The following is a 16524-nucleotide window of genomic DNA, read 5'->3' on the forward strand; positions in this document are numbered from 1 at the left end:
GGAACAGAACAACAAACAAGCAAAAACCTTCAAACCAACCCAAACTGTAGTTTTCTGTTGTATTTGTTTTGAGGTTTGGGGAGGGTTTGTTTGTTTGTTTTTCTTTGTTCGGGAGTGCAGAGGAATGTACAAGTGAAATTTTGCACAAGATGTTTTTTCTGAAAGTGTAGCTTTCTTCCTTTGCTTGTTTGGAGTCTGAAACAGGCTGTTACCATCACTTTTTTTTCCAGGTAGTTTCCACCGCTAAAATGTACTTAAACAGAGAAAGATGGTGTGATTCCGCTGTTATTCGTGTTGGCTGTAAACAACACTAGTCATCACTTATATTTTTCCTGCTATCATTTTGCCTTTTTGGTGCTTCTTTTATTTGTGCATAAATATTACATAAATAATCGTTATGAATAATTTAATCGGAGATGTCAGCATTTGCAGATGTCTCATACTAATCCATGCATTCATAGCTGCTTTGTAGTTGTGTGTATTGCAGCAATCTGTTTTGAATTTAACAAACTAGCTTGTTTGCATGAAGATGTATTAATAAACATTCCAAAAAAAAGTACTAAAAACACAGGCAAGAAAAAAGCACAGATGCTGTTGGTAGGAGTCAGTGAATTACAGTCCTTGGTCCGTTCCTTCTAACAGTTGTTTTTCCTCTTGTAGAACTTAACTACACAACCGCTTCTTGGATCCACAGAAACCAGTGGAAGTGGCCCAGCCTCCCCGCAGGTATGGGGGGGTTTGTGTCCTCCTTCGCTGCCCTGGTGTCTCTTATGTCCGTTTAAGCCCGCAGTATATCTCTTCATGCTGGAGTAGGGATGCCAGCTACTTGTCTGTCAGGATACTGGGCTGTTTTGTTTGTGTATAATCCCATTAGCTGGTATTAAGCGTTGTCACTGGTGCGTGGGGCCCTTCTTGTAGGGACAGGTTAGCAGGATCCAGAGGCATGCTGCTGGTGACCTGCACTAAGGAGCTCAGGGACACAGCCCGCACAGGATAGGAAGGGTTAACCTCACCTTCAAAAGCAGAGGGCATATTGTGTGGCTAGGGAGCTAACTTCTAGCTGAAGGAAAAGAATTGATAGGCTTAAAAAATGGACACTAGTGGATAAAAAGTGAAGGTCATTCTTCAGTATGCCTTAGAAGAGGTTCAGCTTGCTGGAGTGGCGTTAGCGGTGGCTCCTAGCACGCGCGTCCCAGCGTTGTGGGGGCAGCATTGTGCAGTAACGCTTTCACATCACTCCCGTAGCACCAGCGGTGCCGTAGCACAGAGCCTTTTGGTTTACAATGGCGTAAGTACTTTAGCTGCATGAATCAATAATAGCGTTTTATGTAAAAATCATAAAGCCATTTAAAATAAAAAAATAGAAGGACGGTATGCTAGAACTACCTATCATACAAGGACTTTCACAATAAATTTGTTCTCTTAATCATAGGAAAATATCTGTGTCTGAGATAAAGACGGTCTTCTGTTTAATACATCAAGAAGTGAGTCAATTTTTTTAAAAAAAAAATTGGGACAACAGTAAATGCAACTATTTATCTTAGTTACATATTATTCACTTTTTGAAGGGGTTACATAGAAATACACTATTTTAGAAGTTTAAATCAGAGCTGTGGTTTGTTGGATTTAGTTGCCGTCTGACATTGCCCACATCTGGTGGTGATTCCTCTCAGGGAGCGGTAGCTGTTCGGTGTCATGCGTGTCTTAGGCAACAGTCATTCCTTTGCCCAGGACTTGTCTCTCTTTCCTGGCCTTCAGTGTGTCTGTCTGCATAAAAGCGATGCAAAAGTAATGACTTGCTTTGCGTTTTTGCAGCTGAATGACACTCAGGCTTTTGCCCAGAGGCTTCAGCTCCGAGTTCCCTCCATGGAGTCTCTGTTTCGAAGCCCGGTGAAAGAGTCCCTGTTCCGCTCTGCTTCTAAGGAGTCCCTGGTACGAACTTCTTCAAGAGACTCATTGAATCGACTGGAGTTGGACACGGCTGGTCCCACCTTTGATCCGCCATCCGACATTGAAAGTGAAACAGAAGAGCCTTCGGGGAATACGGACAGCCTCAGCAAAGAGCAGCTGCTGCAGCGACTGCACAGAATGGAGCGCAGTCTGGGCAATTATCGGAGAAAATACTCTGAGGTAGGCAATTTACCTTGGCAGAGAGGGGGAAAAGATGAGGCTAACAGATACTGCAGGAGTCGATAATCCTCTTGTTTCCCTGTTTGGAGCAAATGTTAGCTTACAGCTAACACAGAAGTTAAGTTATTGTTGTAAGTCTAGTTATTTTTGGCTTAGGCCAAATGTTTTTCTGGTAATAAAATGCAGAAATCGCTTTCTTCTCTTATTTGTAAATAATTTCATGCTGTCAGCAATAGAGATTAATCAGTAGTCCCTCACACAAAGTAGAGCTGAGACGGTTCCTGCTGAAAGCCTGTACCAAGGGCTGAAGTTGGGTATAGAGAGGAGCATGGCTTGTACTCGCTTGACAGCAAATACACTTCTCTTCTGGAACTTGTTCTTGAAGTGCACAATGTATATTGCATATACGTGCCATAAGCGAGTGTTTTGTTTTCAATAAATAAGTCCTACTCCCCATAATTTCCAGCTATTCCCTGGAAGGATTTTGTTCAAGAACTATTTCTTCTTCTATTTCAGTGAAAACCAATGATACAAGTAGTTTTGCTACTCATTTTCCAAATTGTTGGGAAAAGTGGTGGTGTTTGATTATTGTTTTGCTTAAGTATGTGTATGTTTTGCATTTAAAACTACCCATTTGCACTGGTTTTTACAGTTCTTTAAATGTTTGCTGCCCTCAAATACAAAAATTCCTGTGCAGACTTTTGGCTATTACTGTCAAAATCCCTGGAATCTAAAATATGTATAAAGTAATTACAGTATTCAGCCTATGCCTGAAAAAACACTTGTCTCCCATTAATTCAGAAGTTATTTTCTCCCATTTGTTTTTCATTCTCTTCCAGCTAGTATAGTAAGATACATTTTTTTTTTTTTTTTTTTAAAAGTTTATGCAAACGGTGTTGCCAAAATGAAAATTCTTCCGTTTGTAGGTTTGTTTTGGTTTGGTGTGTTGGGTTTGGATGTGTAGGGTTTTTTTGTTGGTTTTTTTTTTTTTTTTAGTGTAGTCTGTCCAGCAAGTCTTAATTTTCTTTACCAAAAAGGTCTGTTTTTTTTTTCTGGTTTGGTGAGTTTCTTTAATTCAGTTGGAAAAAATTGTTTTGTTGGAGCTTTGAAGAAAGCATTTCCAATATATAATGAGAATTTAAGATGATGTTTGTTTTTTTTTCTCAAAGTAGGATACAAAGTTAGCACCTCAAGATATATGGTAGTTTTAATTTTCTTTTAAGTGCAGAATAAGTATGACTGAAATAAAAGTAATTTTCAATTCTGAAAAATCCTGATTTGTTTTAAGTAAGAATTTGAAGCTATCTTTTGGCTTAGGAGCTTCTGGTTTTGGTGTTTTGGATTTGTTTTCCTTTAATTTTTGAGCAATTTGAAATCAGAATATTCTGGTTCCAAGTGCCCTTATGCTAATTCACCTTTGAACAGCTTAGGCAATTGTGATCAAATTTTTAATTAAACTAAATTGTGCAGTTATTCATTAGGTCCTTTTGTCAGCATACAATGAGAAATACTGTCCGCTTCCAGTCTTTCTTTGTCTGCTGAGTGTATGCAAAACACATGGGATGAGAACATTCAGTATTACACAGACTTTTTTTGCTAGACTTGTAAGTGTATTTTTTTAATGCATATTCATTGTAAAATTAATTTTAGTTGAGCTGTCTGGGACATGTACCCTTACAAATGTACATGCCTGCGGAGTAGTTGTCCGGGATGTAACTGTCTCATGCAGTTGGTTTTTTGACTGCCTGTATTGAGGCATGGCTGTTCTTTTTATTGAAGGAAAAACTGCATGAATGCAGAGTAAGCTCTTTGTTTTGTCATGTAGGCTTTATTTTTTTAACATATTGGAGATATTTTATAAATGGAAAAATGAAACATTGAGAAAACTTAAGTATGATTCTGTCAGAAGAGCTTTCTCAAGTGAAGAGTTTGAAAATACAGCTAGTGTTACAACTAAGCAAATTATTTTGATAGCTGTTAGTGGCTGCGTTATCATCATTATACCTGACTTCTGTATTTTAGCTAGTGTCCGCTTATCAAGTTGTCCAGCGGGAGAAGAAGAAGGTACAGGTAAGCATTACTTTTCAGTCTCTCTTATCTGAATGCTTTTCTGAATCTTAAAATATGCAGTGCAAGTACAGGTTTAATTTTCATTGCATCGTGTGTGTGTTTACACAGTATATTTTGTTTGTGTATAACAAAAGACTCTTTTAGCTGGGATTTCTAAGAAAGCCAAGTTAATATTGGTTTGTCAGAATAACTGAAGCTACTGTCCTCCAACCTTTTTTATTGCATCAGCTTAATTTGGGTGATAGATTACCAACCCACAGCTGGCAGCTTATGATCAGCGTATTACATGTCAAGTTTGACTTGACAGAGAAATACAAATCATGAATGCTTCTGCTGAAATAGAATTCTATGAATTTATTTATACTTTAAATATAAAGTTACATTTAATGCAATCGATGTTTATTCTTCCTTTTTTTAAGGGCATTCTGAGTCAAAGTCAGGATAAAGCACTTCGCAGAATTGGAGAACTGAGAGAGGTAATTTCCTTTATTGATTGAATATTTACTTTACACCACACATACATAGGGTCTTTCTCTGCCTGCCTTTTGATTTATTTTTTTTTTGTTCACTTTACAAAATACGTTGTCATACAGTGGGGTTTTTTACTGCTTGTTTTTATTTGTTTATATGGGGTTATTTCTCTGGCTTGTTTCCCATTCAGCAACTTACTGTCTTATGCTAAGGCCATTCGTTGTTCATCATACCGACTGCGCTGCTTTTCTGTGCACTCTGAAATCCAGAGAAATGTGGGTGGTTCTTGCAGTATTGTTAGGTCAAGCAGTAGGTATCTCTGTGTAATTTGTTGTTCTAGTATTGAGAAATACTAATGTTAGGCAAATACAAGTAATAGGCATTTTTTTTAATAAAGATTTTAGTGACTATCAATAAAAAAAATTTAGGATCAAATTTTTAAAAATACTCATCTTGATCTCAGTTATAATATTTACATCGTTTTTATGAATTTGCAGTATAGTTTGATTTCAGTAATAAAATCAGGTAGGTTGTATTATGATTATCGTCTGCTTAGGTTATAGTGAAATTAAAAGAAGTTCTAATGTATTTGGTATTGATAATAAACACATTGGGCTTAATTAAAAGACGTACAAATTATCAGGCAGAGCAAATTAAAAGGGCAAGTTCACAAAAGCCATATTGTCAAACCCTGGCGAAGCAGAAGGTGAAGCTGAAGCCATTTTACTGCCCCAAAACCCAGTGCAGCATCAGGTTCAGAGACGGGTGTGTGAGGGCCTCTCTGTCCATGATCTTACCTCTCGTGGTAGCTGGGTACAGGCTCACTCAGAGCCATGGGGTTTCGCTCTGGCTGTACTCCTGGGTTTGGTGTGTGCTGTGCTGAGCAGCAGCACTGGCGTGGAGGCTCTAAGAGCCATCAGACCATGGGGAGGTCACGCCTTTGCCTGAAGGCAGATGAGCTTCAGCAAGCTGGGCATCTTGCCTGAAGACAGGAGCCAGAGTTGGTCCCTTGAGGGCAAGGGACAACGACTGTGAGCATCTGGCCATGCACGTACCCACGGCTCACGCTCACCCACGGGGGCCGTCCCTGTGCTACCAGCCGGGCAGCCAGTCATTTCACAGGAGGTCACTGCCCTATTGCGGGGCGCTCTCCAGCTATGCAGGGTGTAATCCAGGTAAGCAGACTGTGGATGGTGTGTGCCAGCATTTTGGGTAACATCCGTGCTGCTTCTGGCCCAGAAGCTGAGAGCAGTGGGACAGAGTGCTGGGTGTGCCGTGCTCGCCTGAGCCCGCACCTGGGCTGTCTCCCTGTCCTGAGCTGAACTCTCAGCCTGTAGGAGGGGAGAACATACGGCATCACTGACAGAAGTGCCTTGCCAATGTTTTGGGGTTTTTTTTCCAGTTCACTACAAGGTCAAATAAAAGAAGCTCATTCTGTGTTAAGTCTATATCCACATGCTCCAGTAGGCTTAGTTTTCCAGCTTTTTGGTACTTGGTAAAGTTTGGAAGGCATATATATACCAGAGTTAAAGCTTTTGATTATGCAAAAGGGTTTGACCTGTGCATACCTATTTTTCGCTTCTGTCACAGTCTTTCTGATTCATATATACATGTTATATATTTTTTTCTGATATTTATATGTATATAAGTTTTTATCTATATTTGGTGTAAAATTTAATTTCATTCTTGTAAATCTTGTAGATGTAAAGATTCCTTCAAATCTAACACTAAAATTCTTCTTTATTAATTGAAAAACTTCAAAACGTAATTTTTTGGTCTTTTGGAAGCCCACGTGATACAGCATTAGGTAAAACAGACTTAAAAGAAAAATTACAAGTAAAATGGTATGTTTCCATTGTGGAAACTAAACTGGTACAAAATAGATCATTCATCGATGTAATAATTTGTTATCAGAAATTAATTTTAAAAATACTTTTATTCATCATACAGACCATTTTCCCCATAAATATGTTGAATCAAACAAGTTTCTTCTGAGAGGGCCATGTACAAATAAAGTAAGTCGTCTTTGAGGCCAATTTGACAGTGTGAGATACTCCCTGGAAATCAATGTGTCTTCTGGTTATCTTAGCTTTTTCCTGTTAAGAGTAATTCCTCAGCAGCAGTCTTCAGTGTTCTGCTTCTCAGACAAGGGACAGAAGGGACATTGGGATCCAAAGAGAACTATTTTTGTGTTGGTTTCAGTAAATCTCTTTGGCGCTTGTTCTTGCACTGAGCTGCTTTCCTTTGCTTGGAAGGAATTGCTTCTAAAGCTGAGAAGCACAAGGCAGAAGTGTGATCAGTAGCTGTTGAGAACCCAAGGCATTGCGGGGTTAAAAAAGGGGTGTAGTTACTTGGGAAGAGAGAGGAATGATTTTCCCAGTGGTGCCTTCCAGCACTGTCCTGCCTGTGCGTGGCAAAGCTGCGGTTCTCAAAGCTGGCATCAGGCTCAGGTGTGACAAAGGGGATTCCCTGTTGGAGGGTAAGAGAACATAAAAGCAAGATTCAGAGTTGGGGGAAAGCAATGCAGGAAGCATCCAGTGCCCCATGGTTTGTCTCTTGTTTGCTTTTTCATTCTTTCTTTCTGTTTCTGTTGTCCCCTGTCTTTGTCTGGCTAACAGAGTCTTTGTTTATGGGCGATGCTTGCTTTTATACAACCAATCTTTGGAGAATTATGGTCACAGAAGCATTAGTTTCCTGGAGTAAATCACTGGGAAAATACTTATGGATGAAGTAAATACATAAATAAAAAAAATTAGAATACAAGTTTGGTAAATTATTTACAATGTAGGCATGAAATATGTATGGTTCTGATTCTCTCGATAAGCACTTAGTTATGAATTAATTTAACTGTAAGTACTGTAAATATTTTCTATTAGAATAATAATTATTTGAAGAAGTTAAAATATATAAATTTAAAAGCATAGGAAGTAATTAAAAGAAGCCTCCCTAAGGCAGTATTTTATAAGATTATATAGATCCTATTAATGCATTTAGGCAACATCCACAAGTTTCTAAAGGTGTTCAGCCAAATGAATGCAAGTAGCACATAAAGCCACATAGTTAAGTTCTTTGTCATTCTCTGGCTTTCTCATTTGAGACGCATTTGAGGAACGAAAAGACCAACTTTATGTTCTTACAAATAGCATTTGTCATATTAAAATATTAACATATTGAATGAGCATAAGAGAAATTTACATTTCTGCTGTTTATGTTGACTTAATCTGGTGGCTAAATGAAGGGTCTAGTTTACCAAAGTGCAGTCTTCAAATGCTAGGAGAAAAGTGTGCATGGAAAACAGTTTGAAGCAACTTATTTTTAAATTATTTTTAGGAAGAAAGAATCCTTGATAATTTTACATCAAACCTAGACTCTTGGTTTGCTGGTATTCTAATTGGATGTTGTTATTATGTTGCATGCAATGTAATGTTGTACGGTAAAAGAAATACCCATTTAATGGTTGTGTTCTGGGGTCACAACTGTGAAAAGGTATTTTTAATATTATTTCATAATGTTTTGATAAGCCTTTTAAATTCACATTTCAGTTTTCATTTGAGACACGTTTATTTATGATTCTCAGGAGCTCCAGATGGATCAACAAGCTAAGAAACATCTACAAGAAGAATTTGATGCTTCCTTAGAAGAAAAGGATCAACTTATTAGCGTCCTGCAAACTCAGGTAACAAACCTTACCTAAAAAATATACTTTAAAACTGCTCTTCCTACTTTTTTTTTTTTAAATATTTATTTCCTATAATGCATGTTCATGTTTTATTATAATTGCTGTGATATTGTAAAGCGTATTGAAATTTTATGATTATCTAGAAATTAAGTGCATCTTTGTCGTAGAGGATATCTTTGTAAAATCTCAGTCATGTTAAATATGATTGTTTGATCTGCACTTAAATACCTTTGTAATGTGTTTGTTATCAAGAACACACCATTAGCAGATGTTTGACGTTTTTCTTTGGCAAAATTTATGTGTTTTGCTTAATTGGTCTTTGTTTCTTCACTCATAATGATACTTTTCTTGTTAATTGGAAACATAATCCAGATTTTAAAAAATGCTAAAAAAAATTCAGACAGATTTTTCCTTTCTGCATTTGCTGATAGCAGTTTTATTTAACACTGTAGTTTTGAAGATGAAAACATGATCTACTTAGAATCCTTGGGGTTTTTAACAAACAGAACATTTTGTTTAGGTATCGTTGCTGAAACAGAGGTTACAGAATGGTCAGATGGGCACTGAATTGCTTGATCCAAATACCCAATCTGAACCACAAGTTCAAAGTCCAACAAAAGAAATCACTACAGAAAATACTGTGGAACAAGGAAGCAATGGTAGGTATTGCAGCTTTTTCAAGAGATCTTGAATTTCGGGGAATAAGCTGTTATTTATGGTGGAGTAACAATGCTTAAGGCTCACGTCATAGTAAGGATATGTTTTCTAGATGGAGACAGTTGTTTTGAAAACAGCGTGGCAGCTAGAGGACAGGATAACTCTTCTAAGATACTAAATTTTCCTGAGAATTCAAATCTGATATGTCAGGCCGTTGTCAGTAATGAAGATAGTATTGTAATTATGGCTTTTGCTGGTTCCTGTTGTTACTATCCCCACTTAATATGATTAAGAGATTGTCCCCCATAAGCAAGGAGCTATCCCTGGAGTTTAGACAGGAGACCAGTTGCTAGTCCCTTTTTTCGTTTTCTTTCTCAGAAAAAAGTCAAAGCAAAGATCAATTTTGATTTTCATGCTCTTGAATAATCTAAGTGTTCCTCACATCAGGAGGTTATTTGAGTTATGGGACTCCCAGCAGTGTATATATTTGGTTACTGGCCAAAGGACATTATAATGCTGGTAAGTAACAAAAGTATCATTTGTTGGTGCCCTCATAAAAGGTAGGGTTCAGAGGTGAACATACATCTCAAAATGATCTTTGTTCAGCATTTGCCATGATTTTTGTATGTTAGGATGATATGAAGGGTTAGATCAGAGATTTTCTTATCCAATGTCATGCCTTTTGTAGTGTTCAGGAAATAATGTAAGTATCCAGTCCCTAAGAATTGGGGTTCAAGATGTTTCCTATGCTGGAGTCTGCTTCTAGACTATAGTCTGTAAGACTTACAGTTGTGAACCAAACCCCTGAATTTGTCTGATCCTGTTTTCACGCCAAGTACTCTTACAGCCTGCAGAGCATCAGAACAGAACACACAGTAAAATATTACCCAATGTGCTGCTTACAGAGAGGAGTACAGCTCACAAAGACGCTAAACGTGGCCTTTATCCTGCCAAATGTAGTATTGCCAACCTGGATATTTTAGAATGAACGTCATACCCAGCCCTGGGGAAGCAGAAATCTGTGTGCTTGGCACTTGAGAGATCTGATTTGCTTTGCTTTGTGTTTCTTCCTGCTTGTGAATATTCTGTTAGTATCAGCAGGCAGGTTTATAGCTCTTGATGACTTCTTAATTGCATTGAAAACCTTGTTGAACAATAGTTTGTTTTTGAAGCTCGTATAGTAACTGGGGTTTTGTAAATCAATTTGGAGTGAAAGACTTTATTTACTATTCTGTGGATGTGTAGTATGTTTCTGGCAGTTAGAGTGGTCACTAGGAAGCTTTGCAGACTTTGTACAATTTTCTTTAGAGATCTGTGAGTTGCCTGCAGTGTGAATGATGAATGCAGATACACATTTTGGAAACGGTGTGCATACGATAATGTTGGTATGTTGTCTTGTAGAGGGTAATGAAGATTCTGATAAAACACTGGAAACTCTTAATCAGAGGGTGAAGCGCCAAGCGAATTTACTGCAACGTTGCAAGGAGACGATTCGATCACATAAGGAACGCTGTGCCCAGTTAACCAACGAGAAAGAGGCACTTCAAGAACAGTTAGAAGAGCGACTTCAGGAATTGGAGAAGATGAAGGTGCGGAAAATGCTCTTAACTTTATGGGTAACTGCTAAAACACGGCAAGAACTCCAGTATTTCCAAAATTTATTAATAGGGCAGACCATTAGACAAACTGTCCCTATACTTTTTTGGAGTTCAAGGTGCAAAACCCACCTGGAATGAATACATCGAGCAGTTACTCAAAAAGGTGTAAAAAAGGGTATGAAACCTTACTGTATGAATAACTATCAAAATGGTATCAGAAATAAAGTAGCTGCGGGAAGTTGGGGTGAGAAAAAGGCTTGTCCTAGCAGAGAAGACAGCAGGCAAAGTGGAACAAGCGGAGCAGAACTAAACCTCTAAGACACAGTGGAAGAGGCATCAGTTCTGTAAATGAACGGAAAACACAGAAAGGCAGGACAGTGGAGAGCACAATATAGCGAAGGTAACATCAGTGCAGTGCCAAAGCTAAATTGGTGTTTTGCTCTATTTTCCTTTAAGGCCATTAATGCTGAGTTTGGGGTAAAAGTAAGGCAGCTGATAGTAACAGATACATGAACATGTGATAAGTATGGCTATACTCAACTTCAGTTCTGGAGCTCAGATTCTGTGTCTTGGTGTCTGAGCACTATCCCAGTTTGAAGGAGCTCTGAAAGACTCGAATGTTTTAAGAACCTTTTCCAGAACAAGGCCAGTAATGAGTAATTATGTTGCGTTGCTGAGATCCTCTTGTAAGCTGAGATGCAGATACTAGAACAGGTGCCTTAGGCATTTTTCTTGCCCATTTTGCTGTAGCAGCTCTGACATCCATGAGAGAACTGTGGTGGCTGTAACAAAGCCTTCAGATATCTGAATTACTATGGAAGCCATGAGGCAGCCTCACACTGGGAGATTTAAAAGTAGTTTCATGCTGCCTAGTTGAATTTCCCTGGATTCTGTTCTGTGTTCTTCCTCCAAGTCATAGGGCAGGGTAAGAGACCAACCTGAGCTGTCTGTCAGAATAAGGTGTTTTCTTACAGGTGTCAGTGCTTTAAATTTGTGATTGGGGTCTTTTTTTAGGACCTTCACATGGCTGAGAAGACTAAACTGATTACTCAGCTCCGTGATGCAAAGAATTTGATTGAACAGCTAGAACAAGACAAGGTAAACAAAAAAATGTTCTTTAAACTCTGTGTAGTTTTTGAAGAAGATTGTTTAAAACTCAAAATATCTGGCTTCTTGGTATTAGAAACTGTTCTTAGTTACCTGGTGTGGTTTGGTTTATGTTTTAATGAGCAAATAATTTCAGCTGAGAGTTTTATTGTATAGATACTCTAGGCTATTTGTCTGTTAGATTATACGTATTACTGCAAGATGATGTTATTTAGGATGGAGCAGTTATGCTGAAAGCACTCCTCAATGCCAGTTAAAAAAAAAAAAAAAAAAAAAACAAACCCAAAAAAACCCAAAACAACAAAAAAAACCCCAAACACTAATGAAGATGAGGTACAATGTAGATTAATTAAAAAATGACCAGTGAAGGAAAAGTGACTGTAGTTTCTTAGGAATATGAAGAGTTTCTCGGGTTTTTGGTTTTTTGGTGGTTTTTTTTGTTCCTTAAAGTCTTTTTTTTTTTTTAATCACAGTCTTGGTACTTGGAGTAACTTCTGTGGTGTAATAAGAAACATGACTAACACTCATTATATGTGCATGTTCTCTAAGGAGAAGCATGCACACTACAATGCTTTTGGTTTGTTACAGAATGCATATTTCAAATAAAAGTGTCTGTACCAGAAGGAGAAAGTTTTCTGATGATCCTTAATTGCTGGAGGAGTTCTTTTCAGCGCTAGCCAAATTCCAGCTACTTTTCAAAATAATGTGTGTTCTTACCTTCTTTTTGTTAGCATTTTATGTCAGTAAACAGAAAAAAATACTGCAATCCCTGGTCTTGTAGTAATAGAATAAAGTTTATTCTTGTCAAGGATTATGTCCTGGCTTGAAATTGTTTTAGCTATATGTTTTACTTATTTGCTAGCTTTTTATCACAAGGACCTTTTCCACAGGGCATGGTAATTGCAGAGACAAAGCGACAAATGCATGAAACATTGGAAATGAAGGAGGAGGAGATAGCCCAACTGCGCGCTCGGATCAAACAAGTAACTACAAAAGGCGAGGAATTAAAAGAACAGAAAGAAAAATCTGAAAGAGCTGGTAAGAAATTCTGGAGATTATTAGCTTTCACATTTAAACATGAGAAAGCTTCAGCCTGGTCTTTTTGCACTCTTTCATCAGTTGTTTGGAATGGTTATTAAGAGATTCTGTTTTTCCTAAAGTTCTACATATCACCCCTGCTAGGGTCATTACTAATTTCACTTCTGGTCAGCAGAGTTCCAGGATGGTTTTGACTGGTTTGTCTCTCTTACTGATTCACCTGGAGTTAGGAAGGAAACTGCTGAAGGGCAGCTGTACATTCCTGTTTGTAGGAGAAAAGATTGCTAGAGTTCTGTGCTGGTATAACTTCAGAAGGGAAACGTGCAACTGTCTATAAATTATTATTATAATGCTGCCAGTATTTTACATAGAAAACATAGCAGTGAGCATATAATAGCTTGGGAACATGTAGAAATGTGTTACAACCATAATAAGCATTTTCTTTCAATAATTGTAGCAGAAGCATTTCTGGTTTTTGTTTTAGTGAAACAACGGTGATGATTCCTTTCACGTCAGGCTTTGAACCTAACCTTTACATAGCTACTAGATGCTGTAGTTCGCTTTTGATGGAAATTAGTTGACATTAATTATGTGTATTTGCGGTTCTCCTTTTGTTTGAAACTAAGTTAAAAGATCAAACCATCCCACCTTTGTTTTTTAAACAATGAAATTGTTTTGCAAACAATGAAATTGTTTTGCACTATATCTATCAAAATTCTTTTAGAAGAATTTAGTTTGCTGTCCTAGGCATTTAAAGGAGTTCACTGTTTTGGCATAAGCTCACATGTGGTTAGTTTGCATAAAACAATATGCATGTTTTCTTTCTCTAAAAAGTGATGAGAAGTTCAAACAATACAGTTCATAAGGGTTTATTTTAAATCTACGTAGATTTAGATCAGAACTTTAAATTGTAAAGATTAGTTTAGGTAGATCATCCTGCTGTAATACAGAAAAGTAGCTTGAACACCCATCTTGTGAAAGTACCAAACCTTTTGATTAGGTGCTCTCCTCTCCTACCCTGTCCAGATGCAAGTGTTCTTTTAGCTCTGGAAGTTCATATTTCAGAAGTCAGTCTTGCTAAAGTTGAATTTTGTTCAGTTCTTGGAGACTAGGAAGCTTTTTTTCACAATTAAAAAAAAAGCGGAAGAATATTTTAATACTTCTGCAGATACAATGTTATTGTCATAGTTGTTTGAAACACAGCATTTTTTTTGAAGCAGTATAAATCTCTCAATTATGAACTAATACCCACACACTGGTTAATACAGTGATTTCCTCAGATTTGCATAGGCAGAAGCTGAAAATGGGTTACAGATAATGCTCTGGAAACCCAGAAAACTACTGTAGTGAGAAGTAATTTCACTTATGAATAACACGTTGAGTACACTGCACTTGTCTAGGAGGAGATTTGTATGTTAAATATGCTCTCTTTTAACTAAAATCTTGGAGTACTTTAGGTAACTTCTATGGTACATAAGCATTCACTTTGCCTTTGAGTGCCTTTATTTTTGTACTCTGTTAAGCATGCATATATAAATGTTGGAACCCTTGGAAAATTGGTTAATACTACTTCAAAGATTGTAAGGTGACCTTTATCAGGTTTTCCTATTACTTCCTTGGCTTTATGCATTCCAAAAATGTTGTGATGTACAGTGGAAGTGTAGTTCCATACAGCTGAACTAACTTGTTCAGGCATTTGAGAATGCCACCATCAATATTGCAGGAGCCTGAAGTTACTTGTGTGTCACAATCTTTGAGTTATATCAGTTTTAAGAATTTGGCAGTTTCATGTATTTCAGGTCAACATGTTTTAAGTTCTGTTTCCTGGATAGTTAATGTGAGAAGACTTTAAATTCTAGACTTCTCTTTTTCTGTGTCATGATTTAATGAAGAATTGACTTCATGGAATATTGTATTTATAGAAATGTTGATTTCATTTATGTTATGGCAAAACAAGAATAATCATAATACACTTGTAGTTTGAATTTACTTTCACGGTGCTATATTGTAGGCTAAAAAGAGGAATATTTTTCCATTTCATGTGTTTAACTTGCATAGAATTAGGTGTCTGACTTTTCTTTGTAATTCAGTAACTTCACTTTAGTGAAATGCTCCAGTGTTTGATTTAATGTTACTGCATTTTTGTGTAGTGAACAGGTATGTATGCTTTTTTTGTGTGTTGTGTAAATTGTAACTTGGTCTCCCCAGTTGAAGTTCATTTTTTTTGTAGTTAGAGGTACATTATGTTGAAATCTCACAGAGCATCTTGTTTTTGTGCATCCACACATGCCAATAAGTGAATCATGGTGCCTTTCCCAAGCCTTGTATGAACAGGACTGGGGTAAGGGCTTTTTTTTTTTTTTCTTACATCACACATTGCGTGCTTGAACTGGGCTCTAAAAAGTAAGTTCTGTGCTTCTCAGGCACTTTTACTTGAAGTAACTGCAACTGTTTTTTTATTTTATTATTTTTTTAATGCTTTGCAATGGACATTCTTGAAGTAGAATGTAAATAATCCAAGTTATTTATAGTATTTGTAAATTTGATGGTAAACTGAAATTTGTTTTCCCTGAAACTACTTGGCATAAGTCCTTTCTGACTTCTCAGGATGCAGATTATTTACTTGTATTTTGTACAGTAAACAACAAAAAAAGTCTTGAGGAAGCAAATTAATTTTGTTGTTTCTTTTGCAAGCTTAATTAACGTATGCTTTGCACCTTTCTAGAGAGAAACAAAAAGCTTGGACTGTGCATTTAACGTCCCGCCTACATGCACAAATCAACTATAGGAAATGAATTCAACCTTTGCTTCCCAAACCTTTGACAAGATGCTTGTTCTCAGCCTTCAGTAAGAAAACATATAAATTCCTCCTTTGCCATCCTGTTCGGGTATTTCTTCACCATTTTCAGCAGCAGATGGCACTGTAGCTGAAGGTAACACGGCTGCAGCGCCAGCAGAGCAAGTGAAAAGTCTTTGGGTTAGGCCGGTGTTGCAGTGGGCAGGAGGCAGGGGGTGGGAAAGGAGACTGGTGCTTGGGCGTCACGCCTGTGAAGCTCTAGCACACGTTTTATAACAATACGTTTTGCAACCTTAACCTTGCACTTCTTAAACTCCGCTCAGGCTCCTTTTGTGTGGTTTATATACTGCACAGGAGGGTTTCTGGTTTATCTCCCAAAATCCCATTTGGGAATGGGATTTTGCAAGGTTCACCCGAGACTCTGTTGGTGTGATGGTTACTGGTTCTGACCTGCCCGTGCCTTTGAGACTTCACTGAGCCATACCTCACTTAAAAGATCTTCCCTCGACAGGAGCTCTTGAGGAAGAACACAGGCAGCGCCTTTACCCTTTACATTCAGAATAAATGTATTTGGATAAAACCACAGACTTCTGTTCCAGGATTTTGTCCACAGTAGAATTAAAATCTCCTGTAGATTAAAAATAATAATAATGTTCTGTCTGCTTGATGGTAATTTATCCCTCTGCTGGTTTGAAACTCAGTTGTGTCATGCTACACTAGAATTAACTACTTTGAGTAAAAGCATTCTGTTTTTACTAAAAGTGCTAAAAGTGCCTGAGATGCATATAATTTAACTTTTAGAGAGTTAAGTGTGTTTCTCTGAAGTGTTGATTCTTCGTGCTTTCTACCCCTTTGGTGTTTTACCCATGAGCTTTTGTCTAGCTTTCCTATTAGCATCCGGCTGGCAGTGCCGGGGGTGCAGTGGCACCCTGCATGCTGCTGGGCTGGCCCATGGCAGCACGCAGTCCTGCGGCCTT

The 16524-nt window shown here is 37.7% G+C and overlaps 1 protein-coding gene across 2 annotated transcripts in view; it reads left to right on the forward strand.

The window, feature by feature from the left end:
• GOLGA4 (golgin A4) overlaps positions 1–16524 on the forward strand; it is a 70495-nt gene that overhangs the window by 23516 nt on the left and 30455 nt on the right. For both annotated transcript variants that reach the window (XM_074151058.1, XM_074151057.1), the window contains exons 4-12: positions 661–726; positions 1816–2130; positions 4153–4200; positions 4620–4676; positions 8249–8347; positions 8871–9009; positions 10409–10596; positions 11620–11703; positions 12603–12750. In XM_074151058.1, the coding sequence (XP_074007159.1) occupies positions 661–726; positions 1816–2130; positions 4153–4200; positions 4620–4676; positions 8249–8347; positions 8871–9009; positions 10409–10596; positions 11620–11703; positions 12603–12750 (1144 nt within the window). The remainder of the gene's footprint in view (positions 1–660; positions 727–1815; positions 2131–4152; positions 4201–4619; positions 4677–8248; positions 8348–8870; positions 9010–10408; positions 10597–11619; positions 11704–12602; positions 12751–16524) is intronic.

The sequence above is a fragment of the Numenius arquata genome, chromosome 7, assembly GCF_964106895.1.
Source record: "Numenius arquata chromosome 7, bNumArq3.hap1.1, whole genome shotgun sequence".
Taxonomy (NCBI): domain Eukaryota; kingdom Metazoa; phylum Chordata; class Aves; order Charadriiformes; family Scolopacidae; genus Numenius; species Numenius arquata.